This window comes from Castanea sativa, chromosome 7 (assembly GCF_040712315.1).
Source record: "Castanea sativa cultivar Marrone di Chiusa Pesio chromosome 7, ASM4071231v1".
In the NCBI taxonomy this organism is placed as follows: Eukaryota; Viridiplantae; Streptophyta; class Magnoliopsida; order Fagales; family Fagaceae; genus Castanea; species Castanea sativa.
In genome coordinates, this window is record NC_134019.1 from 36,659,132 (window position 1) to 36,685,215 (window position 26,084).

At 34.8% G+C, this 26,084-nt stretch overlaps 4 protein-coding genes and 1 non-coding gene across 8 annotated transcripts; 3 read left to right on the forward strand and 2 right to left on the reverse strand.

Moving 5' to 3' along the window:
* Positions 1-216: 216 nt before the first annotated feature.
* On the forward strand, positions 217-6,388 carry LOC142643708 (putative LRR receptor-like serine/threonine-protein kinase At2g16250). Its single transcript, XM_075818416.1, has 4 exons — positions 217-2,568; positions 3,890-4,018; positions 4,463-4,485; positions 5,251-6,388. Exons 1-4 carry the CDS (start codon positions 614-616, stop codon positions 5,859-5,861), a joined length of 2,718 nt encoding a protein of 905 aa, XP_075674531.1. The 5' UTR covers positions 217-613; the 3' UTR covers positions 5,862-6,388.
* Positions 6,389-6,732: 344 nt separating this feature from the next.
* TRNAQ-CUG (transfer RNA glutamine (anticodon CUG)) lies at positions 6,733-6,804 on the reverse strand. Its single transcript has one exon. It is a non-coding gene; the product is annotated as a tRNA-Gln (tRNA).
* A 1,280-nt stretch (positions 6,805-8,084) lies between these two features.
* LOC142605375 (transcription termination factor MTERF2, chloroplastic) lies at positions 8,085-13,214 on the forward strand. Of its 4 annotated transcripts, none has more exons than XM_075776843.1 (7): positions 8,085-8,790; positions 9,642-10,050; positions 10,273-10,488; positions 11,084-11,191; positions 11,568-11,672; positions 11,784-11,842; positions 12,142-13,074. In XM_075776843.1, exons 1-7 carry the CDS (start codon positions 8,159-8,161, stop codon positions 12,416-12,418), a joined length of 1,806 nt encoding a protein of 601 aa, XP_075632958.1. In that variant the 5' UTR covers positions 8,085-8,158; the 3' UTR covers positions 12,419-13,074. The 4 variants fall into 4 exon arrangements, with proteins under 4 accessions (XP_075632958.1, XP_075632959.1, XP_075632956.1 ...); XM_075776844.1 differs by having other exon boundaries at positions 12,151-13,074; XM_075776841.1 differs by having other exon boundaries at positions 11,568-11,842; positions 12,142-13,214.
* A 641-nt stretch (positions 13,215-13,855) lies between these two features.
* Positions 13,856-16,422, reverse strand: LOC142642252 (uncharacterized). The gene is made up of 4 exons (XM_075816587.1): positions 16,272-16,422; positions 14,729-14,844; positions 14,511-14,635; positions 13,856-14,368 (listed from the first exon to the last, which is right to left on the reverse strand). Exons 2-4 carry the CDS (start codon positions 14,808-14,810, stop codon positions 14,135-14,137), a joined length of 441 nt encoding a protein of 146 aa, XP_075672702.1. The 5' UTR covers positions 14,811-14,844; positions 16,272-16,422; the 3' UTR covers positions 13,856-14,134.
* A 7,586-nt stretch (positions 16,423-24,008) lies between these two features.
* On the forward strand, positions 24,009-25,178 carry LOC142643614 (glycine-rich RNA-binding protein-like). The gene is made up of 2 exons (XM_075818305.1): positions 24,009-24,211; positions 24,530-25,178. The coding sequence occupies exons 1-2, from the start codon at positions 24,098-24,100 to the stop codon at positions 24,944-24,946; spliced, it is 531 nt and encodes a 176-aa protein (XP_075674420.1). The 5' UTR covers positions 24,009-24,097; the 3' UTR covers positions 24,947-25,178.
* The last annotated feature ends 906 nt before the right edge of the window (positions 25,179-26,084 follow it).

Below are 26,084 nucleotides of genomic sequence, written 5' to 3' on the forward strand. Positions count from 1 at the left end.
AGAGTGTGACAGTTCAGGCTTTAAAAGATTTTTTATTTTTTTATTTTCAGTTTCTCTCTCTAAAATTATTATGATTCTTATTTAGTTTAACAAAAATAGTAAAAATGTTAACTTGCCCAAATTTTTTTTTTTTTTTTAAATTTAATATTTTCTAAACTCCCAGGCTCTCTCCCTCTCTCTTTTTGTCAACAGAAAGAAACTGAAGGATTCATAGAGAAGTAGGTGGAGAGAGAAAGAAAGAAAGAGACAGAGACAGAGACAGAGAGAGAGAGACAGAGAAACAAGAAAGCAAAGGAAAGGAAAAGAAAAAAGAAGAAGAAAGTGATACAGATTTGTCACCATTCACAAACAGTTTTGTTTGTTATTCTTTTTTTTTCAAGAACCAAACTTTGAGGTAAGAGTTTTGTTTTGTTCTTTTTCTCTCTTTACATTTTTTTGCTCTCTTTTTGAGAGAGAGAGAGAGATAAAAAATGCATTGTGGTGTATTGGGTTTCTGTGATTTTGGTTCTTGTAATAGTCAAAGATACATACACAACTGGTTATACATACATATGTGAAAGAAAGAGAAAATATGGGCATGCTTGGATCTTTGCTGGGTCAGTGTTCATAAGCCATGGTGGATCAGCGAAACATAGTATCTTTTTGGTTGTTATTGTTGTTGTTTTTGTTGGTGTTGGAGTCTACAGTAGAACAGTCACAGACACTGAGTTCAAGAGCTGAGAGAGTTGCTCTACTTGAACTCAGATCGTCCTTAGGGTTGAGAAGCAAGGACTGGCCTAGAAAGGTCAATCCTTGCTTGATATGGAATGGTGTGACATGCCAGAATGGTAGGGTCATTGGGCTAAACATTTCTGGGTTTCAAAGAACCCGAATTGGCAGGCAAAACCCTCAATTCTCAGTCAATGCCTTAGCCAATTTGACCCTTTTGTCGTGGTTCAATGCTTCCAATTTCTTGCTTCCGGGCCCGATTCCCGACTGGTTCGGGTTTCAAATGGCTGCTCTCCAAGTGCTTGATCTTAGTTCTTGTTCTGTCAATGGTGCTATCCCTTCAAGTCTTGGAAATTTGACCAATTTAACCACTCTGTACTTGTCTCATAATAACCTCACTGGCCAAATTCCTGTTAGTTTAGGACAATTGCTAGGCCTTTCAGTTCTTGATCTTTCAAGGAATTCGTTTACTTCATCGATTCCCAGTTCATTTGCCTCACTCAGAAATCTTTCAGTTCTTGATTTGTCTGTGAATAACTTATCCGGGTCGATTCCCTCTGACATTGGGACCTTAGTGAAGCTTCAGTATTTGAATCTTTCCAGCAATGGTTTATCATCTTCGATACCTCGTCAGTTAGGGGACCTTACTAGCTTGGTTGACTTGGATCTCAGTTTCAATAATTTGACTGGATCAGTGCCTGAAGATTTGAGTGGTTTGAGGAGTTTAAAGAACATTATAATTGGGAACAATTTGCTTGGTGGGTTGTTGTCGGATAGCTTGTTTGCTACTCTGACGCAGTTGGAGTCCATAGTTCTGAGACATAGTGGTTTTACTGGTATTCTCCCTGATGTGTTGTGGTCAATGTCTAATTTGCGTTTACTTGATGTCTCTGGCAATAATTTCACTGGTATGCTGCCCAATTCTAGCTCGAATGTCAATGCCACTGGCGTAGTACTCAACATTTCTCAAAATATGCTCTATGGAAATCTCACGGCTATACTGAGAAGATTCAGTGTCATTGATCTTTCTGGAAATTACTTTGAAGGTGCTGTTCCGGACTATGCGCGTAGTAATGCGTCTCTCGACAGAAATTGCCTCCAAAACGTGCCGAGTCAAAGGACTTCAGCTGAATGCTCATCATTCTATGCAGAGAAGGGTCTGACTTTTGATAATTTTGGACTTCCAAATTCCACACAACCTCCTCCTGCAGCAGGAAGTTCTGGGAAGAGCAATAGAAAGACAATTATATTAGCTGCAGTTTTTGGGGGACTTGGTTTGTTGCTTTTGGTGGCGGGGTTGGTAGTGTTGCTAGTATGCACCCGCAAGAGGGGTGCTACTAATCAAAAGGGGGTTGACGTGGGGTCAGTTACCGCAGAGGGTGGTGCACCAACTCCTGGAGTAGTGATTAACTTTTCCAGTCTAGGAGATGCATTTACATATCAGCAACTGCTTCAAGCCACAGGTGAGTTTAGCGATGCAAACCTCATCAAATATGGCCACTCAGGGGATCTTTTCCGTGGTTTGTTGGAGAATGGGGTCCCTGTGGTTATCAAAAGGATTGATTTGCGCACAACAACTAAAAGGGAAACATACCTTTCGGAATTGGATTTCTTTAGTAAGGCTTCAAATTCAAGGTTGGTCCCCTTTTTGGGATACTGCCTAGAGAATGAGCACGAGAAGTTCCTGGTTTACAAATATATGCCAAATGGAGACTTGTCAAATTCCTTGTATCGGAAAACAGATTCAGAGGAAGATAGTTTGCAGTCATTGGATTGGATAACAAGACTGAAAATTGCAACTGGAGCTGCGGAGGGTCTATGTTATCTGCATCATGAATGCACTCCTCCACTTGTGCACAGGTATTTCTAGACTTGGTTTTTGTAATGTTTCCCTTCTGTTAGTCGTTTATGTTTCTCGATATGGTCAATTTCTTTTAAATTTCTGTCATTGATTTGAGTCAGTGTTTCTGGTGAAGTGTTGGATCTTCACAATCTAAGACCACTCCCACCCTTTGATTGTGTAACTAATACTTTAATATTGCTAATGCACTGAATCAAGTGGCATGTTATTAATGAATGTATACCTAACATGAGAAAATAAGTGGTGGTATTATGGCTTGCCTATGACTTCTTGAGAAATTAGTTGTAATAGTTGACAAGTAGTTTGCACTAGAGTTAGTATATACTGTTGAAACATTGAACAGAGTTAAACCGTCATATAGTTGCTGCACAAAGATAGCTTATTATATGGCTCAAGATGCTGTTATGGGTGTCAGTGGAAGTTAAAACTTGGTCAAAACAAGAGTGGCTGCGAAATAGAAACATATATAATGGATTGATATATTAAACAGAAATAAGTGGGTTTTACTAGTTATTTTTCTAATTACATAATGAGTTATTTATCAAAATTTGTATAACATAACTCTTTTGGAGCTTGTAAGAGGTAACTATAATATTCTTGAGACAGGAAGTTAGATATTGCAAGTATCAACTTTACTGCTTAGGCAGTTTATGAAACAATTTTGAGAGCTATAATATGGAATTGAACACAAACACAAATAAGATGGGAAAGTATAAAGCTGTTCATTGTACCTGTATATCTTTTCTGCTAGACACCTAAGCTTTCAAACTCAGCCTCTTGTTATCTTGCAATCTTGCCGTACCAAGTTGAATGCTTGGTTAATTAGACAACTGATGAGTTAAGTATGATGTTTGGCTAGAAACTACTTATTGCTTATAAAAAAAAGTATGATGTTTGGCTGTAACTGAAATTGTTAAGAAAAACAGAAGTACTTGATAATTCCTCTTTGAGATATGCATTGTTGAGCCAAAGAGGTTGGAACCTTGAGAAAGTTACTTCATATAGAGCAAAATTTGGAAATGTAACACAATACTTGTTTGATTGTTTAAGCATACATATTTTCCAATTAGATGAATTTTTTTCATGTGTGGTTTTACTGCAAATCTATCCTTTCATCAACCAGTAAAGAAAGAGTTAATGTTCTTACTACTTCGAGAGATAGAGAAAGATTGTGAAGAAGTTCATTGAATAATTGCATCTCTCTTTCCTTCATTTAGATGTCTTGACTTTGCATTAGATAAATTTATCACTAGTTCTACGGTAGGATAATTTGTGCCTGTGAGTGCATATGGTGACATGGCTTTCTTCTCATTGTTGAAGGGATGTTCAAGCAAGCAGTATACTTCTTGATGATAAATTTGAAGTGAGGCTAGGGAGCTTGAGTGAGGTCTGTGCTCAAGAAGGGGATACTCATCAAAGCAGATTTACTAGGTTGCTGCGGTTGCCACAGTAAGTATTCTTTTGATAGTTCTATATGTTGATAATTTATACCAAATCCATATCTTTCTTTCAAGATTGTCTTCTGCCTTTATAATGCATTTATGATATTTGGTCACACATAATGAGATTTCTTTCTTCACCTATTCACTGGGTCAAAAGTTGATGTTTGAAATGGAATATGTCATTTTGCTATAGCAACATAAGTGAAGGCATAAATATTATACATTGTCTAACTAATTGGTGTAAGCTAAACCTGGAGCAAGCCTAGACATTGTTGTGATATTTGTACTTCTGATTGTAATAATAATTTCCAAATAAATTATGTAGTACTTATTGTAGCTGTGGGGTTTTTATTTAGTTTTATCCTCTCTCGTCTTCAACTTTTTATGAAGATCTTATCTATTTATGATGCCTGTATGACATTGTCATAATATTTTTCTTTATTTTGTGCAGGTCATCAGAACAAGGCACTTCTGGTAAGTTCATATTTAATTGTAAAATTTTGTATTCATTTTCCAAATCAGTTTTGTTTCATATATGTTTCTTTCTTGTTTATTGATCTATATTGGTGGAAATAGCCATTTGCTTCTCTTAATGCCCATCGTATCTTTAACTTTGTATAGCCTTTCCTCCTGCATATGGCTGTTTAACAACCTTTCAAGTTTATACTTGATAGCATAAATCCTGTTCCTTGACTCAAAAGATTAGTGTCAGTCTCTTGCTTGTGGTTATTCAAAACCCCTTTAAGTTCATCTATAGTCATGCTGTGACATAGCATTAGAGTAAAGAACTTGGATGGCCTTTACTGATGAGTTTTTTCAGTGGGCTTATGTTCATTAAAGAGGGCAAACCTGTATCATGATGAAGTGGTGGTTGGTGGTTAATATGTTGAGAGGCTGGCGGTCTATGATTGTCTGTCTCTGGTTGAGGCTGTCAGATCTTTTGAATTGAATTTAGTGATTGTGAATCCTAATTGATTCAAGATTGAGTAAAATTTTTTTATATTTTCTAGCAGCACCAGATAATGTCTTAGTTAGTTAGTTAGTTTATGGATTCTTTAAAAGTTTGTTTTTAAAGAATGTTATAGTTTGCCTGAGGGAAAAAAAGAAAAGAAAAATAAAATGGAAACGGTTAAAAGATTAAAATCACTTACATGTGCTGGAGGGCTTTGTAATATATAATTTATAGTGATCTCTGAATCTGTATTTCATTACTGAAACTACATCTTCATGAATGGCCAGGTTCACTGACATCAGTGTGTTCCTATGATGTGTACTGCTTTGGCAAAGTGTTACTCGAGCTAGTGACTGGTAAAATTGGTATCAGTGCCTCGAGTGACTCCCAAGTTAAGGAATGGTTTGAAAATACGCTACCTTACATCAGTATGTATGACAAGGAACTGGTGACAAAAATTGTGGATCCATCTCTAATAATAGATGAGGATCTATTGGAGGAAGTTTGGGCCATGGCAATTGTTGCCTTGTCTTGCCTCAATCCAAAGCCTTCAAAGCGACCCCTCATGAGATACATACTCAGGGCTTTGGAAAATCCTTTAAAGGTAGTCAGGGAAGAAAATTCTGGCTCTGCAAGGCTTAGAACCACTTCTTCTAGAGGGTCTTGGAATGCTGGTGTGTTTGGTAGCTGGCGTCATAGCACATCTGATGCTTCTGGTATTCCAGCAGCCTCCACATATAAAGCTGAAGGAGGCAGCAGTTTAAAACAGTCCGCAACCACAGGTTCACAAGGAAGTGGCCACAATGGGGAGCATTCATCCTCACGCAGACGGCATTCCAGGGAGATAGTCCCGGAACCATCTGATGTTCAAGATATAGTGAGACCAAATCAGGACTAGGACAGCACAGAGTTTGAGACTTCTTGATTCTTTGTCAATAATACAGCAGGCTTCCCATTTGAGTGCCTGTTTCTCTGGTACCATGCAGTGCCTGCCCTTCTTGTTTTGGAGCTAATTCCCCCCTGAAGGGAGACTGATACTGAGATTTTCATGAAAGTTATCGTCTTTGGGATGGTGAATTCAATTTGTGGATTGGGTCTAATTACAGAGAATTTTCAGAGGAGGTTTGGAGGGTGCCACAGACGGATATGGTTCTTATTTGTTTGACAGCTTGTTCATCGTGGTATATACAAGCTACAATTTTTAGCTGTAATTGATTTTTTTTTGTTTTTTGCTTTCTGGTCCTCTTGTGGAATGTAAATTGTAATTGTTGAGGATGCTTCATTCAAATCATATTCTTATTTTGGTTCAGGAAAAAAAAAAAGTGGAAAGGACCAAGGGATTAAAAAAAAAAAAGAAGGAAAGAGAGATTATACCCATATTCAGTTACATAACGCCTATTCTAATGGAAATAGTGTTCTTATTTTCACTCTGCATTTTTGGTTTTGCTAGATTGTCATCCAACCTTTTCTTTTGAAGTTAAAAGATAAAAGTGTCATCCAAATTTTTAGTCCTACAGGGAATCAAAAAATATAAGAGAAAAACGGATCAGGCTTGATACATTTTCCACCTTGGACTAATGTAATGGCTTAATGCTGACACTGATAGTAAAGATGGAACTCTTACGTTTAGAGATGCTGATTTAATAGATTTAAAAAAAAAAAAAAGTAAAGATGATGATTTTTTGACATATGCAATTCGTCAAATAAGCCAAAAGGGGGAAAAAAAAGAGAGGCAAAAAGGAAAAGTACGAAAAAAAATGATTAATTTAAGGTCCCACCGAGATTTGAACTCGGGTTACTGGATTCAGAGTCCAATGTCCTGACCACTAGACCATGGGACCTTGTTGTTCTCAAAAATGATTTTCTAATCTTTAACTATTAAATGTTCCCCTACATTTAAATTTTAGAGACCCAAATTCCTCTTATGCATGCTGAAAAAAGAATATAACATTTTTTTTCCCATAAAAAGAAGAAGAATATAACAAGGATTCTATTGTTTATAGTTGAATAAAATCTAGGATCGCCTACATTAAAATAAAATTAAAAAAATACCTCACCTTGGTTTCATGCTAAAAATCTTATCATGGTGTAGACCCTATTATAAGAAATATATATCTCATGTAAATGTAAGAAATGTATTACTTATAGATAAAAAAATTGTTTCTTAATCGCCCTTACTTTGTCTCTTATTTTCTTGAATAAACGTTGGATGATATATCACGAGTTCTTCAAATTTATTGAATTCAATGGTACAAATACTATTTCTTCATCGCTATTCTATCTTTTGCTTATGAGACTATATCACGAGTTCTTCAAATCTATTGAATTCAACGATCGAGTACAAATATATATATATTTTTTTTTGAGAATGAGTGCAAATACTTAATTGTCAATTCATTGAAAATACATTAATTCAAAATTTCCCACTATATATATATATATATATATATTTTAAGAATACTAAAATTTTTTAACACATATCAGGAGAGGAGAGGAGAGAAGATTTTTTAAAGAAACTTACAATGATATATATTCAAAAGTGCAACTTTTGGATACACAGTAACACAACATGCTTTAAACCTCTTAAATTAATACTCATTTTCTAATTGAGATTAACCCACACTATATATTAGATTCATAATCCAATCTCACACTATGGGTCTGTTTGGATAGAACTTATTGCTGAAAACTGAAAACTGAAAACACTGTAGCAAAATGTTTTTTAAATGTGTGAATAGTACGGTAGAACCCATTTTTAATGAAAAAGTGGCTGAATATTAAAAATTGTGAGTCCTGTGAACAGTGCATCTGTTCACAGTGCACAGATGCACTGTTCATAGTAAAAAGTAAACAAGTGCGGCTTAAAAAAAAAAAAACTACAAAACGCGCTGCTTGAAAACGCAGATGCAAAAACGCTCTATTCAAACACATTCTATATATTAGATTCATAATCCAATCTATCAGTGGGTTCCAGTTAACTCAACTATAAAAACTCAGAAGCAGACGTCATATGTTGAAATTCTCTTTAAAAAAAAAAAAAAATCCAATCTATCATTTCCTATTTTAAATTGTATTTTTTTTTAATATAAAAAGGAACCAACAAATCCCACTCTCTAAAAAAAAAGTAGATATATCCATATCTCCCTCCCAAAAGTCCCAACACTGCCACTCCACCCTTTATCCAAAAAAAAAACGATGCTTTCATGTCCACTCCACCACCACTCCCACTCTCTCCTCCTCCACCATCACCGCCCAAACACCACCATCTCCTCCTCTCTCCGCCGCACACACAACTCCAAATCCACCTCCCTCCTCCTCCGCCACCTCTCTCAACCACAACCACAACCTCAACCTCAACCCCAAGACCACGCTGCCCCTGCCCCTACTCCTCTCGACGAAAAAGAAAAAGTAGAACTTCTCGAACTCTCTCTCGTCACCAAGCGCACCCCTCAATTCCCAGGCTCCATCTACGTCCAATCCCCCTCTGACCCAGATGTCCACACCTCTCTTCCTCCCTTGCAAACCCTCTTCCAAACCCATACCAATGACAGTGACGAAGAAGAAGAAGATGAAGACCGTGACTTGATAATGCGAGCTCTCGAGATTCGACGCAAAGTCACTGCAGAGATTTTCAAGGAATCCATGATAAGCAAAGGCAAGTTTGGAATCACTTATGCCACCAATTTGACTCGCAGGTTGTCTGATTTCATTGATTATGTTATGGTCGAGGCCGCCGCTATGAAACGCTTGCCTGACTTCTCGGAATCCACCTTCAATTTTCGTGCCAAGACTGTCATTGATGACTCTCGTGTTGTGCCACTCATCAGGTAAGTTTCGCTAAATTTAGTCACTGTTCACTGGTTTTTTTTTTTTTTTTTGGGTTGTGTAATGTAGTTTATGTTCTGTTATTTTTGGTGTTTTGGCGTAAATTTTGTTTAATTTATCAAATTTGGTAACTGGGTTCTTTCGTTTGAGTGAAACCCAGTTGCTTAAATTTGATACCAAGTTGGTATATTTGTTTTAATTTGAAGTTTGGTGACTAGTTCATTATAGTTCAAAGCAAAAAGATGGCTTTAAAGGGCTTGGTGTTATGTTAATTTTACTGTTTGTTCTTTGTGTTGTAGTTTATGTTCTTAGTATTATGTTAACAGTGACTAAATTTAGTCACTGATCACTGCTTTTGTTGTTTTGGTTGTGTAATGTAGTTTAGGTTCTGTTATTTGTGGTGTTTTGGTGTACATTTGTTTAATCTATCAAATTTGGTAACTGAGTCCTTTTGTTTGAATGAAACCCGGTTGCTTAAATTCATCATTTCCTAATGTCTTAAGCTAAGCTTTTGAACAACTGCTAGTTTATCATGGTATCTGAGTAGGTGGTCCCAAGTCCAAACACTCTCTCCACTCTACCACCTATTTAAAATGTTAAAAATTCCATGAATTGGACCCCATTTATTAAGGGAGATTTTGGACTGACTTGTGAGGGGATGGTTAACTGATTAAATTTACCTTTTTCTAATAGTTTAACTTTTGGGATAATCGGTGGCCTATCAAATTTGATACCAAGTTGTTATATTTGTTTTGATTTAAAGTTTGGCGATTAGTAATTTTTAATTCAAAGTGAAAGGATGGGGTTAAGGGGCTCATTATTATGTTAACTGTGGTTCTTGAATTGTGGATAGGTGGTTGAAGCATAATTCAGTGTCATATCCCAAAATTGGGAAGCTGATATGCATGTCCAGGGGAAAAATTGAGTCAATAAGACGGGTAATTGAGTGGTTGAAGTCGATTCATGTAAAGGGGGAATTTCTTGGGGTTGCGCTCACAAAATCTGGAGGGAATATTTTGGAGCGGAGCAATGAAGAATTGGATGAAATTGTTAATTACTTGGAGAGCAATGGAGTTAGGATGGATTGGATGGGTTATGTTGTTAGCCGGTGTCCGCAGTTGTTGTCTTACAGCATGGAAGAAGTGAGAGCCCGTGTGGGGTTCTTCTTGGATATGGGTATGAATGAGAAGGATTTTGGAACAATGGTCTTCGATTATCCAAGGGTACTTGGCTACTTTACTTTGGAAGAGATGAATGAAAAGGTATCTGAGCCCCTTTTGCCTTGCTCTTTCATAATTTTGCAGTCTTGTTGCATCCTTTGTTGTTGTGGACAATTCCAGCATTAAAAACATTTGAAACATGGAACATAAGTAATTTTAAGAAATTACTAATTGTGTGCATAGCTTTTGCTTCAGTATGATGTATTTTTAATCAATAGCCAATTTGTATATACATTAACAGATATGCTGCTTGTGTTTATCCAGGTTAGTTATTTAAAGGAATTTGGCATTGGTACTGAGGAGGTTGGCAAATTAATAGCGTTTAAGCCACAACTGATGGGCTGTAGCATTGAGGAAAAATTGAAACCTCTTGTTAAGTATCTGTACTACCATGGGATTTCCCGAGATGGTATGAAGAGAATACTTATGAGTAAACCAATAGTTTTCTGTATTGATTTGGAGACGACCATTGTGCCAAAGGTATGCCCTTGTTGGTTATACTGTAATGTGCTTGGACCTTGTTATAAATGCAATATTTTTACTAAGATTCTACAAACTAGCTGAATTCTTTTGTTTAGATTTCCTCGGACTAATTTTGGTCTCAGTCCTCAAGTTCTCTCCCCCAGTATCAATTTGCCATAATGATTCTTGAAATACATGTATATTGAATTATTCGAACATGAATCAGATATATGTTGTATCAAACTATATGCCATTTTTGGCGTTTAGATTTCCTCGGACTAATTTTGGTCTCAGTCCTCAAGTTCTCTCCCCCAGTATCAATTTGCCATAATGATTCTTGAAATACATGTATATTGAATTATTCGAACATGAATCAGATATATGTTGTATCAAACTATATGCCATTTTTGGCGTTTAGATTTCCTCGGACTAATTTTGGTCTCAGTCCTCAAGTTCTCTCCCCCAGTATCAATTTGCCATAATGATTCTTGAAATACATGTATATTGAATTATTCAAACATGAATCAGATATATGTTGTATCAAACTATATGCCATTTTTGGTGTTATGCCTTGTGATAACAATACTTAACTGATTTTTTCTTTCATGTGAAGGTTCGGTTTCTTCAGGACATTGGCATTCGAGATGATGCCATTGGCAACATGCTTGTAAAGTTTCCTTCATTACTAACATGCAGCCTCTACAAGAAGATCCGGCCTGTGGTTTGTCCCTTTCTTATCTCTTCCCCCTCAGCGCGGGCACCTTCATTGCATGTTTATCTGTTTGTCATTTCCTTAGTGGTCCCCCTTCACACACACATCAAAGACAATTATTTATAATATGTTGTCAGGTGTTTCTAACTGACAAAACAGTCAAGATGGGGGACCTCTTTTAAATTTGGACAAGTAATGCTTGTATGAAAATGCTAGTTGGGTATTTTTGTTTCTGCTGTTTATTGGTCCAACATAATATTTATAAAAAAAATAAAATGGTCCAACATAATGAAAAGCTAATATTTAGGTACATTTTTTTTTTCTCCAGCTGAATAACATCTAGTACTGACCTGTAGTGACATACTGAAATTGGATTGTAATACAGGTCATATTCTTGATGACCAGAGCTGGAGTGAATGAGAAGGATATTGGGAAGGTTATAGCTTTGGGACCAGAGCTCTTAGGATGTAGCATATCGAAAAAGCTTGAGGTTAGTGTGAAATATTTTCTCTCACTTGGCATACGTTATCGACAATTGGGTGAGATGGTTGCTGACTTTCCCATGCTCCTCCGATATAATGTTGATGTCCTCCGTCCAAAGTATCGTTACTTGCGGAGAACTATGGTCCGGCCTCTTAAAGATCTGATCGAGTTTCCAAGGTGAGCTGCATCAGAGAGTTCTGTATTGCCATTGAGTCCTATCTGCCCATGTTTCTTCATTCTGTTTTTTCCAAAATTAGTTGGATTATCAATCCTAGTCATAATTAAGTGAAGGCAAGGCTCAGAAAAATAGCACTTGTCATTTTTTGCTTACCTATTTTACTGGTAGTTTGTGCTTTTGATTCACACAATGAGATTTTGGGTCTGGTTATTTGCTTCTTTTTTTTTCCTTAATCACCTTTATCCTCTTGTTCTTTATATTTTTGCTGTAGATTCTGTCCATAATGAAATTGCTGCAGGTTTTTCAGCTATTCTCTTGATGACCGAATAATACCAAGGCATAAGGTTTTGGTTGAGAAGCAGATCAATTTAAAGCTGCGCTACATGCTGGCTTGCACTGATGAAGAGTTTGACAAGAAGGTCGAGGCTATAGTGAAACAGCGTCAAAGATTTGAAGCTGGTCTTTTGGTAGACACTCTCTCTGAAGCTGGTCTTTTGGAAGAGGATCTGTCTGATTCGCAGGCAACTGATGACCCTGTGGAGAGTATGAAGCTTTCGGAAACTGAGTCAGTATAGTAATTTCCAAGTTTCAATCCGGCTTAATGGGTATTCTGCTAGCACTCTACAAATTAGAGTTTTAAGGTCAAAACAGCTTGGGATTTAGAAATTGGGAACGCCAAACTTTCCATCAAGGCAATTGAGATGTGTTTGAGCAATGCAGAATGACCTACATCCGAGAAAAAAAAATGGCATGGCTTCCAAAAACAATATGCATTATGGAATATAAATAGTTGGTCTTTTCAGGAAGAGAGACGACAAGCATTTCATAAATGGAAACACATCCCTCTCCAGAAGGGAAATGATGTGTTTTTTGGAACAAAAAGAGGACATGTTTGAGGGAAAGACAGGCATTTCTTATGAAATCATATCAATATGCATTTTGGAAACTAAAACAAGCATCTTGCAGAGGGAAACATCCTTTCAGAGATCAGTACTCTCTACTCCTCTGAACCAAAAATGATTCATCCTATGGATTAGAACTTATGCCAGGTTTAAGGTCAAGTATACCTCATGTTACCTACAATAGGGGCAGTACGCTTTTTTGAATGTATCCCTTCAACATTCTCTTTGTAATCTTTTATTTGTCTAAAGGAATCAGAAACAGTAGCAGCAATACTGTAGTTCTTCCCTATGTTTTATGGTATTCAATGCAATGGTTGTAATTTACTACATGGACCTCTTTGTAGATTTGTAGCTTGAATACTTGTAACAAGGATCAAGTCATGGGTTCAAAGGTATGGCAGAAACTGATTCATGTCAATGTAACTGAACATACTTTTCATTAACAATGGAGGCGATATTGATTACTCCACATTAATTTTTTAGCCAAATATCCTTCTAGCTGAGACCCATCAGAAAGGAGCAAACCTAAAGCATAAGCAATTCATTATTCGTCTTTGTTCTCTTTACCTTTATTCGTCACACTTTTTTTTTTTTGGCATTAATGAATACCAAGTTGCAGAGGGAAGGTAAAGAAAACATGATAATGGTTTTATTTCTCTAACACACTAAAATGAGAGACAAGTAATTAATTGAAAACTAGAAGTTTCTCACTACCCAATGGAACAATCCAATTATTGATGAAAATTGAAAACCCAGTGGTTTACGCTATCTCTGCTAATAATACAAGTCCACTTTGACAAAAATTCTTGAGGCTTTATACCCAAAATAAATAAATTTAAAAAAGAAAGAAAAAGAAAGCCAGATACTTGAATAGAATCCAAACCTAGAATCACAGACAGAATCATTCGCTTCATAATTAGCCTGGGTATCACAGATAGAGATTACATTAAATCCTAAGCACAACCCACATGGAAAGGGTACCAAGCTCAATGCACTTATCTTCACTACTGCACTATAATCTTCACATTTTATGTGGCTCCCCTTTAAATTCCTAAATTTTACATAACAAAAATGTCAAAAAAAGAAAAGTAAAGGTAATTTGGTATGTAATACCAAAAACAAAACTGGAGAAGACATTTTATTACCAACTAGAAACTCATGTACCTTTAATACAAATGACATCTAGTTTTAAAGAGAAATGAAATTTAGAATTTTGAGTCAGATTAATTGTTGCGCTAAATTGCACCAAGAGACAAATGAAAGCAAGAACGAAACATTTACCAGTACCGCCAATAACTAAAACTACAAGATTTCAAGTGCCGCTTAAAATTTACAGCCTCGGGACATAAGAGTTGCAAACTTCAACATATAGTGTGGACAATATGAGAATTAAGCAGCCGTCTGTAGGTTCGGAGCCCCAGCTTCTGCATACACAGGATGAAGCACATGACCATCCTTGGGCTCAACATGTACCCATTTGCGTCCAGTCAGCTTGTTTCGTTCAAACTTGACACAGCCTTCTTTCAGAGCATAAAGGGTGTGATCCTTTCCTATTCCAACATAGTCTCCTGGATGGAAACGGGTGCCACGCTGGCGTACAATGATATTGCCAGGTATTACTCTCTACAATGAATAGAAGAATCCCATTGTAAGTAAAGAGAAAAGATGATTCAGTAGCATATTACCATGCTTCACAATTCTTCTTCTTTCTTATTGTTATTAATATTTCTCAGTCATAACTTTACACAAAGAATCAGTCAATTACCTCTCCACCAAATTTTTTCACCCCAAGATTCTTAGGTTTTGAATCCCGTCCATTCTTTGTAGATCCTGCACTCTTTTTGGTAGCCCAACGCCTAAACATCAAACTTAACCCATCTCCAGAAACCTCTACATTCAGAATAACATAAAGCATTAGAACCAAAACTCATAACATATTCATGAAACGAGTACTCTACTTGGCAAAGTAATGTGAAATTGTACCACTAGCACTGTTGTAAACAGGAACATTGGAAACCAGATCCCTAACACTTAGTCTTCTGCATAAAGATGCTGCAAAATTCATGCTGTTGATTTTAGAATGAAATGGAGCCCAAAACCTGTAACAAAATGACCACAAAACTTACGATGATTTAACAGTAAAAGATGGAGCATTGGGGATCAGGAAAAATTGGTTCATCCATAAGAAATAGTCATCTCTTGACTCACAAAATACCCAATCATTAATAGTCAGCATTCAAATCTTCTCTGAGCTCAATGACCTTTCATTGCCATCCAATTTTTAAAAATTTTACTTTCTTATTGTTATTTTTCTTCTGGAATTTTTTATACTTCTCTATATAACCTCCTTCAATTAGACAGCAAATTGAGTGAATCAGAAGTCAGAACCAATCTCTTCTATTCTATAATTTGACAACCAATTCTCTTTTAATAGCATTGGATGATTCCCTTATAGAGTCACCAACAGAATTTTTAAACAAATCATCTAATATTTGTACTAAATTCAGTTTTAAATTATATGGACACAGGAACAAAGGGATAAGAAAAAAGAAAAAAAGAAACCCAGCAAATGAAGAATACAAAGCTAACAGAGTAACCAAGTCATCTGGAAACACCAATAAGGTTAACAAAAAGGCAAAGTTGAAAAACTGAAACTGCAGATTACAAATCTCACATTGACTAATCAATACTAATTTAGTTCAAGAGGTCAAAATTCAGAAACACAGCAGAAGAGTATATATTATTTTCAAACTGCGCACAATTAAAAAAATTGGAATACAAACATGCATAATGAATATACCTACATTCCTAAAAAATCCCCACAATTGAAAATGAAGCAATAATAGTAGCAACAACAACAACAACAACTAAACCTTAGTCCAAAAAATTTAAGGACAGCTATAACAATACTCATTAGACTGATGAGGGTTAGCCACATGTATTTTTTCCTCCATTTTATTCTATCCAGAGTCACTCATTTTTACCTTATTCATTGAAATGACACTTTTTACTACTTCTACTAATGTTATTTTTAGGTCTTTATCTATCTTTTTCTTGTTTCCTGAAGTAGATCAACTCACTCTTCCTCACTGTGCAAGTGTGCATTAACCACTCTTCGACCAAACAATCTCACAAGGCTCTCCTCATCTTTTCATCAATAAGGGCACCCCTATCTTTATGCAAAATTTCCTAGTTCTGAATCCTATCTTATCCTAGCTGATAAAATTTGTAAATTACAGCAGCCATAGTAATAACAAAACCCTTTAACTCCCACAAGAACCGAAAAAACAAGCAAAAAAACACATCAAGCACACAAATTTTCCAATACCCAATTCATTTCTAAGCAATTTGAAAGAGAGACATCGTAAAAAACAGAGACTAGCAAGGAATTTTCACAACTTGAAAAACACCCAAAACCCAAATGAAAATCCCATTTTTCAAACCCCCCAAATCCAAACTCACCAAATCCCTAAACCTATAAAACTTAGCCGAGAGAGAGAGAGAGAGAGAGAGACAGAATACTCACCGGAACAGCCGTCCTCGCCGCCGTCTGCAAGCTTCGTTCTTGACCAAGACGAGAAGAAGGCTTTGTGGGTTTGGAGTTACTGAGTGACGAGTGAGCGTGATAGAGGCTTTGTGGGTCTGAGATGCACAGTGAGGAAGAGTGATGTGGCATAAAAAATAGTTTGTTCAATTAGTCCCTTTTTTTTTATGGAAAGTTGAAAATCTCGTAAGAGGTGAGGAGCAAATCTGTATTTTAAGCATTTGAGATATTTTCGAGGTTAGTAAATATCTCTCTCTCTCTCTCTCTCTCTCTCCCCTTAAAAATATCAATTCCGTCATTGCAGGCTTTCAGTATCACGTGACACCTGTGGGCCCTATCCTTTAACCCTTGTGGGTCCCACAGTTTTTGTTAACCGGGGTTATGCGATGCAGGGTTACCAAACGCTTTGACTAGCACGTTGTGTTTGGTTTCATTTACAAGCTTATTCTGAACTCTGGCTTCGATTATAGGGCCCCAGGTCCGGACAGTGAGCAGTCCAAAACTTAGAATTTAAGGGTATGTGTGTTGCGTAAAAATAAGGAGGGTGAAAAATAAAGTAGAAAATAAAAGAGATAGAAAATGAGAAGGAAAATAATTACTCCAAGTTCACATTTTTTTATCCTCTCAATTTGTGAGGAAAATTGGGAGAAAAAAATACTGAATGATATAATCTACACTTATACCCTCACTTTATTGCACTTACCTACCCCTCTCACTTTCCCACAAGAACATAATAGTTAATTTATATAAACTACATTTTTTATCCTCCTATTTTTCTCTCCAACCAAACAAAAAAGTTTTCCACCTTCCCACTTTTTCACCCCTTCAACCAAACACACATGATGGAAAACTAAATCTTTTTTACCCTTCCACTTTTCCATTCTCCCACTGATTTCTCATCATCTCACTTTTCCACTCCTCCAACCAATCAAACCCTAAATTTCCAAAAAAAAAATTTTGGGTTCTAAAATGGGTAATAAAAATTTGAGGAAGATACTTAAGTTGTACTCGTATTTGGAAAATTCTTAAGGGCCCATTTGATACGTGTGTTTAAATAAAAATTTTCAGTTTTTTTGAAAATACGTGTGGGTGAAAAAGTGTGTGAAAATACGTGTAATATTGTTTAAAAATGAAAACATGTGTTTAAGTTGATGTACCAAACATACCCCCTGAATACGAAGAAATAGTGTTTTATTCTCTCACATTCATGTTAGACCCCACCATTTAATAAATGAACCCCATCATAAATGTGAGAGGAGAAAATATCATTCTCTGTGCTCCATGAGTACCTAAGAATTTCTCCTTGTATTTAGCTTACTTTTAGTGCTTCTTCTTTTTTAAGATTTTCAATTTATAGGGTACGCTCCATAATCATTGCACTTCATCACCTGACCAAGATATTAATTTTCTTTCTAAAAAAAATACTAATTGGTTTTTGATGTAATCTCTTATTTGAATACAAAAAATTTTACAATTTTTTTTTGTGAAATAAAACTTTAAGGCCTGTTTGGCAATGTTGTTTGAACAACAATTTTCATTATTTAAACACCACAACACGTATTTCCACAATACTTTTTCATTCACACGTATTTCCATAACAATTAAACAACGTTACCAAAATTCCTTTACTAAACAGGTCCTAAAACTTAAACTAACTGAAACCCACTCATATTTAGTTTAGTTGATTGAAAGTTTGAAACTTGTTATTGTGACCAAAGTGGTCATGTAAAATGTTTTTGTTTTTTATTAATTCAAAACTAGTGTTAAAAATCCTCTATGGTGTTTTCAATGGAAAAATTCAAAGTTTAAATCCACATTATCTATTGTTATGGGTGACAATTTGTGTTTGCGTGTTGGGTTTGTGTCGTATCGACTCACGAGTATTTGACTGAATGGATTGACATGAGCACAACACTTTTATTAAATAGGTCAGAATTTGTTAACCCTAACATGGCCTATTTATTAAACAAGTAAGTCGTGTCAACTTTTTTATTAGATTTTATCAAAGAGAAAAAAAAATAGCATTAACTTAATTGATATGGACTATTAAAAACAAAACAAAAAAAGTTAAGTAAGGTGAGATTGAGGTATGAGAGTGAGAGGTGGCAAGGGGCTTGGGAGAATGCAGCTAGGAAATAAAATAAGATATTACTTAGGGAGATTGAGGTATGAGAGTGAGAGGTGGTAATGTGCTCGGGAGAATGCAACTAGGAATAAAATAAGATTATATTTAGGGGTTTGAAGAATATATTGATAAAATGATATTTAGTTAAACATGTCACGCATGTCAAACGGGTTTCGTGGGTTGGACACAAACACGACACATTTATTAAACAAGTCAGGCGTGTCAACCTGAATATAACATGAACTTGTTAAGCCTCACCTCATAACCTGATAATTTTGTGACATGGTTATGGGTATGTCGGATTTTTTCCACCTCTACCTATTTTATATAGAACAAAGTTTGGTTACAATTTTTTTTTTAAAGTAGAAATTTAGTTGTTGCCAATCGTTACAATTTTACTTAATATATTTTTATTTGATGTGAATTTTGATAAATCCATTATTAGATTATATTTTCTTCTTATATGTTGATGCTTGCAAAAATTTCATAAGATCAAAGATAAATAGTTCTATCATCAATCAAATATTTAAATTTCAAATTTTGTAGTCTAAAATTATACATAAAAATAATTTTATAAATTGAAGAGTAAATAACATCTAATTGATACAAATTGTGACATGTTTATTAAGAATGTAGAGAACATGCAATCTAACAATTAGATTTTCAAAACATGCAATAATATTAATTTTTTTAAAAAAGGAAAAAATTTAGTTACAAATTTGGTTATACTCTAAGGCTACTACTTTTATTTTTTATTTTTAACATTATAATATATTTTGAAAATCTATCAATTGGATTGAATGTTCATTACGCTTTTAATACACATATCAAATTTTGTGTCAATCTAATATTATTTATTATGTGATCTATAAACTTATATTCTATGCATAATTTTCTATTACAAAAATTTGACATTTAAACAATTTATTTATGACATAACTATTGATTTTTAATTTTCTATAAATTTTGTAAGCATGAAGGATATAAGAAGAAAATATAATTCAACGGTGAATTTGTCAAAATTTACCTCTAACAAAAAGATATTAAGTAAGGTTGCCGTTTTAGACTACAATTAATTTTGTAGCTAAATTTTGTCATTTTTTTAATAAGAATTTATGCCATTGACTACAATCAATTTTCTGGCTAAAATTTTTCCTTGTACATATCAAATTATCCACACAAAAGAAAATTAGTGTTGAAATTGCACATGGCTCATTATATATTTATATTAATCATTTAGCATAATTAATTCATTAGAAAAAAATTGGATGTGGTTGGCTTTTTTTTAAAATTATTTTTATATAGTCCTAATTTTTCATTTATTCCAATTTGATATTTACACATTTTCTCATTAATATTACGCATTTAGAACTACTAATATAACCAAGAGTGTTGTCGGGGGTAAAAATACTTAAATGCATATTTGGGCCTTGAGCCTGGTTTGTTGGTATAAGTCTGTTCAATCAGAGTCTTCGAGACCTACAGGTTAGTTCGCGCTACAAGGGCAAAGGAATTGTCCGACGAGGAGTATCTCCTCAGACGGGCCCAGTAAAGGCCATGGGACGTGCTAAGGGATTTAGAGACAGAATTCTGGAAGATCTGTTGGGTAAAGGCGTGATCAAAGCACTCGTTAGAAGGAGGAACGTGTGAGAAATATCTGAAGAAAAAAGTTGCTACCACCACATTAAAGGCCCTGCATCTACCTTCCTGACTGCATTAATGGAGAAATGACCTCTGAACAGTAATATTCAGCCTTCCAGCTATTATTTGAAGATTTCAAGAAGGTGGTGGATGGGACAAGTATCTAGAAGGAAAATCTATGCTACACATGGGAGAGAAAGAAGAGGAGAAGAGGGATATAAGAGGAGGGGGAGGAAAAACTTAAAGACCAATTGTAATCTTTTGCTTAGAGAAAGAAAGGCAATACAAGTGGTCCTTGGTTTACATCCGATGAGAGTTTTTTGTCATATTTATTTATTATTTGTATAGATTACGGCATTCTAGCCTGTTTATCAATTTTCCAATATCACTAACTTATATTTCAAACCCATACTCTACAAATTTCATTGTATAAGACTCTTTGTGCCTGGGTCTATCTAGTGATTGGACTGGGTACAAATTGTGCACTTACAAGTGTTATGAGACTAGCTTAAAAAATGAACAAATATTACATGTTTATTTTGTAGCAAAAAAAAAAGCGTGTTTTTATTTTATATATAAAATTTTTATTTTGAGAATTTAATTTATAAGTGAATAAAGTAATTTGAAAATCAACAAAAGAGTAACCCTATTTTTTAGGCAATGTTTTAAAGAGAGTTAGAGTTGTATTTTTATCGGATTATCCTTTAATTTTGTCTCTACTTAAATATAAGGATGTAGGGTCATTTTCAAACAAAAAATAAATGAGGATCCCAAACATGAAAAGTCTCTTAAATAGTACTCTCTCCGTCCCAAATTGTTTGGCCCGTATTCCATTTTGGTATAAATAGTTGTATAGATATGGAATGAGTTCATACTTTAAATTTTCAAATTACATCTAATTTGAAGTCTTTTTTTTTTTTAATATCTTAGAAATTGAATTTATAGATAAAATAATAAATAATATCATATTAATATGAAATTTAGCATGCATGTTAAAAACAATAAGAAATTGTGATTCAAGATGATAGTTTTCAAAATATTAAATCATTATAAATTTATTAGTTAGTTTAACCTTAAAAATAGTCATCTAACTTTTTTTTTTGGGAGAAGAATCTCATCTAAGTAAAAAAAAACTTAATCCTCATTCTGAATACATTGTTTTAAGAAATTTTGTGTCATATATTCTATTTGTTTTCTTTACCAATATGTCATATTTGTTTCAATTTATAAAAAATACATGTTTAGATCATATACTTTTTATTTATTTTTTTTAATGGAGAAAGATAAGAGATGAGTTCAAGTTACACTTGTTGTAACTCTAAAGAGTTACACATTTTCTAAACCATTGGATTTAAGTAGATTCAATGGTAAAAAAAAAGAAACACTCATTAATGTTGATATTTTTATTAGGATTTCATTTATTATCCCTATTTATAACATTCTATACCTATTTCTAAACCAAAAAAATGGTCTAAGTTTTTTTCTTTCTCTCCTCCATAATTCATGTTTTTCTCTGCTCTTTCTTTCTCTTCCATCGATTTTCCCCAAATCAATTCCATTGCCTTTCTCTTAATTCCAATCTCACCACCATGCTCCTTGCTTCATCAACATGAACAAATAAAAAATAAACCTTATTATTAAATGTATTTTATGGTCCATCTAATAAAAAATTAAACCTTATTATGAAATGTATTTTTCCCCAAAAGTTTTTGTTCTTATATTTGTTTGTTTGGTGTACAGACTTTAGCAACCCAAAAAATAAATATAAAAATAAAAATAAAAAGGTTGGGAAAGTGTGACATATCTAGTATAACAACTTAAATAATGACTTAATTTAGTGTTACACTAAAAAGGACTTGGTGGATCTGTCACCTAACAAGCGAAAACTACTTGTCTGGACTATGGCTATTCTTTTCAATCTTGTTTAATTACAAAAGAAAAGGAAACATAGCACAAGCACATACAGGAGAAAAATTTTATGGACCAATTTGTTTGTCAATATAGTTAGTAACTTGGCATTGCGATATTAGCATTAGTACTTACCATCTTCGAAATTTTGTAGTGGATAAGTTTACATTCCAGTAACACATAGAGCACTAGTTCAGTCGTGTATGGGCATTATAGGCTACAGAATATGTGAAATTATCAGTTCCTTTTGAATAAACCTAAGGCCCAAGCAAAGCATGGTGATCAGAAATCCCAGTTGTGCAACTAGCGGTTGCGGCTTTTTTTTTTTTTTTTTTTCCCATCTGTCGGTAACTTGGCCATGGAGGTGGAAGAGTAGTGGAGGAGAAAGAAAGAGAGAGAAACGTGTAGTAGAGGAGAAGGAGAGAGAGATATACATTTTTTAAGGTTTAGAGATAGATATGGAATGTAATAAATAATGAATAATTAATAAGATTCGAATTAGAATATTATCATTAATGAATGTCTTCTTTGACCGTTGGATCTACTTAAATTTAATGGTTTAAAAAAGGTGAAACTTAAACCCATCTCGAAAGATAAACTAGTTTTATTGGATGCTCTTTAAATCATTTAAGAATAAACATTTTAAAAAAAATATTATCATTAATGAGTGTCTTCTTTGACCGTTGGATCTACTTAAATCTAATGATTTAAAAAATGTGAAACTTAAACCCATCTCAAAAGATAAACTAGTTTTATTGGATGCTTTATATAAAAAAATGTTTTATTGGATGCTCTTTAAATCATTTAAGAATAAACATTTTTTGTGGATGAAATGTTAGACTTATTAACATTCCAAATAATTTCAAGCTTTAGAACAACGCATCTTTGATTAATTGGAGAATTTTTGATTAACAAAATGATAAAATTAGTAGTCTTTTTTAGATGAGATTCTTCCATCTTTTATTAATTGGAGAATAATGTAAGACTTTTTTTTTTCTTGATACATGGAAGAATATTGTATATTCACATCCACGATAAAAAGGGACAATAATGAAACAAAAGTAGTGGACACCTGGGCAATACATAACAATATATATTTTTATTTTATTATAATTTAATCGACCACATTGATGATAGAATCTTCTAAAAAAAAAATTTGATGATAGAATATTGAATATATATTGATACAAATAATTAGAAATTATTCTTTAAAAATCAACTCATCCATATGATACTGTTTTTCTCCTTATCACATTGGATCAAACTGTTTATCTAACCCAATCAAATGGCTCATTACAAATTGACTGGATCAAATAATTTGACAAAACTTAAATTTAGTCATAGCTGATCAATCCACGAAATAATTGGCCAGTTGTCAACATATTCTTTAAATAGTCAATTATCTTCAATAGAATATATACAACCTACACAACAGAATCTCACACAAGTTGAAATAAAAAAAATAAAGTATATCCTACCAAAATCCACCACAATACAGAACAAGAATATTAGAAATTTGTTTAGGAACAACTTATTTAGTTGAAACTGAATTTTTTTTGCTAAAAATACAGTAGATAAAGCTAAAAGGTAGCCCGTGAGACCCATGAATAATACCAAAAAATGTAATAAGACTTATAAATAGTAACAAATAAATAGTAACAAAAATAAACTAAATAGTAAAAAAAACTGACCTTTTAAATCGATATTAAACACAACCTAAGAAAATATTATGAGATTTTATTCCGATTATAAACTTTCTATGTATACCATATCTCACTTTCCGGAGAGACCGATTTGGTGGGTACTAATTCATTGATGTTTCCTAAATTAGCAAACCCTATTAAATTGTTCAAAAAAAAAAAAATTTGAAAAGAAAACCCTAGACGCACTCAAGGGATAACTTATATCCGTAACCAAACACTCAACCACAATAACCGCGAGTAGTTAACCCTGGTTAACTACTACGTTTCACAAACTAACCCTAGTTAACCCCTCTTCAACGCCAAGAGATCTATATAAGCAACGCATACCTTACCTTCAAATCTCACTCTTCTCTCAGTTTCCTTCTTTACCCTTTTCTAGGGTTTCGGTTTTCTCTCTATTTTTCTCTTTCAGTTTCAGATTCTCTCAATCAATGGCGTCTGCAGATGTCGAATTCAGATGCTTCGTCGGAGGGCTCGCCTGGGCCACCGATGACCAAGCCTTGGAGCGTGCTTTCTCACCATACGGCGATATCCTTGAATCGAAGGTCCGTTGGTCGTCGATCAGAGATTTCGGATCTGACTCGATCCGGCTTTGTCGTCGATCCAAAAAAAAAAATCCTGATCTGATCTGATCTGTTCTGCTCTGTTTCTCTGTTACTTGATTCTCTGTTACTATAAACTGATTCTTTTATTACTCACACAAATCGGTACGTTCATCTTCAGCTTTGTTTCAAAAAAAAGCGAAGATCGATCGGTTTTGTTAGTTTTGTTTGTTTGTTTGTTTAGTTTGATGCTTTTTGGATATGGATCTGATTAGATCTGGTTTGTTCTCTCTTTGTTGTTGTGGTTTTTGTTGTTTTCAGATCATCAACGACCGTGAAACCGGTAGATCTAGAGGATTCGGATTCGTTACCTTCAGCAACGAGAAGTCCATGAGGGACGCCATCGAAGGAATGAACGGTCAGAATCTTGATGGCCGTAACATCACAGTCAACGAGGCTCAGTCTCGCGGTAACGGCGGCGGAGGCGGTGGCGGAGGCTACAGCCGAGGAGGAGGCGGAGGCGGTTACGGAGGTGGCGGACGCCGCGAAGGAGGAGGCGGCGGTGGATACAGCAGAGGCGGCGGTGGTTACGGAAGCGGTGGTGGTGGTGGTGGATACGGAGGAGGCAGTGGCGGATATGGCGGCGGCGGCCGCGACCGTGGATACGGTGACGGAGGCTCAAGGTACTCAAGGAGCAGTGGAGGCGGTGGCGGTGACGGTGGTAGCTGGAGGAGTTAGATCTGTTAGGAATTTATCGTCTGTGACGCTCAGTCTGTTGGGGGAGTTTGTTTGGATCTATGGTTATGTTTTATCGCTTTGGTTTCGTTATGGTTCTCGTTCTGCATTGTGGTTCTCGCTTTTTTGACCGGTGGTTCAGTTTTGACCGATGGTTACTTGTCCTGTGTCCTGTATGTTACCTCCCCAAGAACAGTAGTTTAATGAAATGAAGTATATAATCCTTCTTTCGCAATTGATTGCTCGTTGTTAATTTAATTTGCTCGTTGTTAATTTAAAATTAGGGTTTGGTAATAGAAATTAGAAAGATATTTTGGTGGTGGGCCATGGTTAGGGTCACTTTCGAGGAAAAAGTCAAATTTGGTGTCAATGTAGGCGTAAATTCAGTGTTGACTCGTCATTCAAGGTGCGATAAAGTAGTGTTATACCAATCCATTACGTATCTCGGGGGCAAGTTGCAACTGTTCACGACAAAAGTGGAAGTATATTTGGGAAATAAGTATTTAGATAACTATCGTGTCTCGTGTCACAATGTGATATACTTTTCTACCTAAAAAAGGGGATATATCTTTAACCGTAAATTCGGATAGGCATTACCACTAAACAGCATATTTAAAAATAGTTGTTTGGAAAATTGTTTTCAACTTATATTATTCAGTCTCTCTCTTAATGGTGGCGACGATTTGGGGTTGAAAACACAACAGAATCCGTTTTAAAAGGGTCTGAAAACACACTATAGGAAGCACCACCCAAACATGCTCTATCTATTTTATGAGGCTATGGTACTCATTTTGATCAATTACGTATCTCAGCTTTCTTCTCTATCTTCTACAGTAAACTATTCCTCTCACTGCACCCTTCTACTTTATCAATTATTATTTTCTGTCCTTCCTTTGTATAAATAAGACTGAACATCTTTGAGATTAATTGATAAATATAATCTTCTAATGAAAAACAATAGCATCAAATCTATAGACTACTTGCAATGAGAAAAAAATATTGTAATATATCAAATAATAGTAGATAACAACTACTATTTGCTAGGTAGTGAGAACATATTGCCACAAAACAAAATGAGTAACTCAATATAATCTAGTCAGTTGAATCACATTGCAACAAAATAGGACACAAACCATCGTAC

Excerpts from the sequence above, each read along its gene's own strand:
- LOC142643708 (XM_075818416.1), top strand. The coding sequence starts at position 614 with ATGGTGGATCAGCGAAACATAGTATCTTTTTGGTTGTTATTGTTGTTG. Across the intron at positions 2,569-3,889 it reads ACTCCTCCACTTGTGCACAG|GGATGTTCAAGCAAGCAGTA; the intron begins GTATTTCTAGAC and ends TCATTGTTGAAG. Across the intron at positions 4,019-4,462 it reads AGGTTGCTGCGGTTGCCACA|GTCATCAGAACAAGGCACTT; the intron begins GTAAGTATTCTT and ends TATTTTGTGCAG.
- LOC142642252 (XM_075816587.1), bottom strand. The coding sequence starts at position 14,810 with ATGAATTTTGCAGCATCTTTATGCAGAAGACTAAGTGTTAGGGATCTG. Across the intron at positions 14,636-14,728 it reads TGTTTACAACAGTGCTAGTG|AGGTTTCTGGAGATGGGTTA; the intron begins GTACAATTTCAC and ends TTCTGAATGTAG. Across the intron at positions 14,369-14,510 it reads TGAAAAAATTTGGTGGAGAG|AGAGTAATACCTGGCAATAT; the intron begins GTAATTGACTGA and ends TATTCATTGTAG.
- LOC142643614 (XM_075818305.1), top strand. The coding sequence starts at position 24,098 with ATGGCGTCTGCAGATGTCGAATTCAGATGCTTCGTCGGAGGGCTCGCC. Across the intron at positions 24,212-24,529 it reads GCGATATCCTTGAATCGAAG|ATCATCAACGACCGTGAAAC; the intron begins GTCCGTTGGTCG and ends TGTTGTTTTCAG.
- LOC142605375 (XM_075776841.1), top strand. The coding sequence starts at position 8,159 with ATGCTTTCATGTCCACTCCACCACCACTCCCACTCTCTCCTCCTCCAC. Across the intron at positions 10,051-10,272 it reads TGGAAGAGATGAATGAAAAG|GTTAGTTATTTAAAGGAATT; the intron begins GTATCTGAGCCC and ends GTGTTTATCCAG. Across the intron at positions 11,843-12,141 it reads GATCTGATCGAGTTTCCAAG|GTTTTTCAGCTATTCTCTTG; the intron begins GTGAGCTGCATC and ends AAATTGCTGCAG.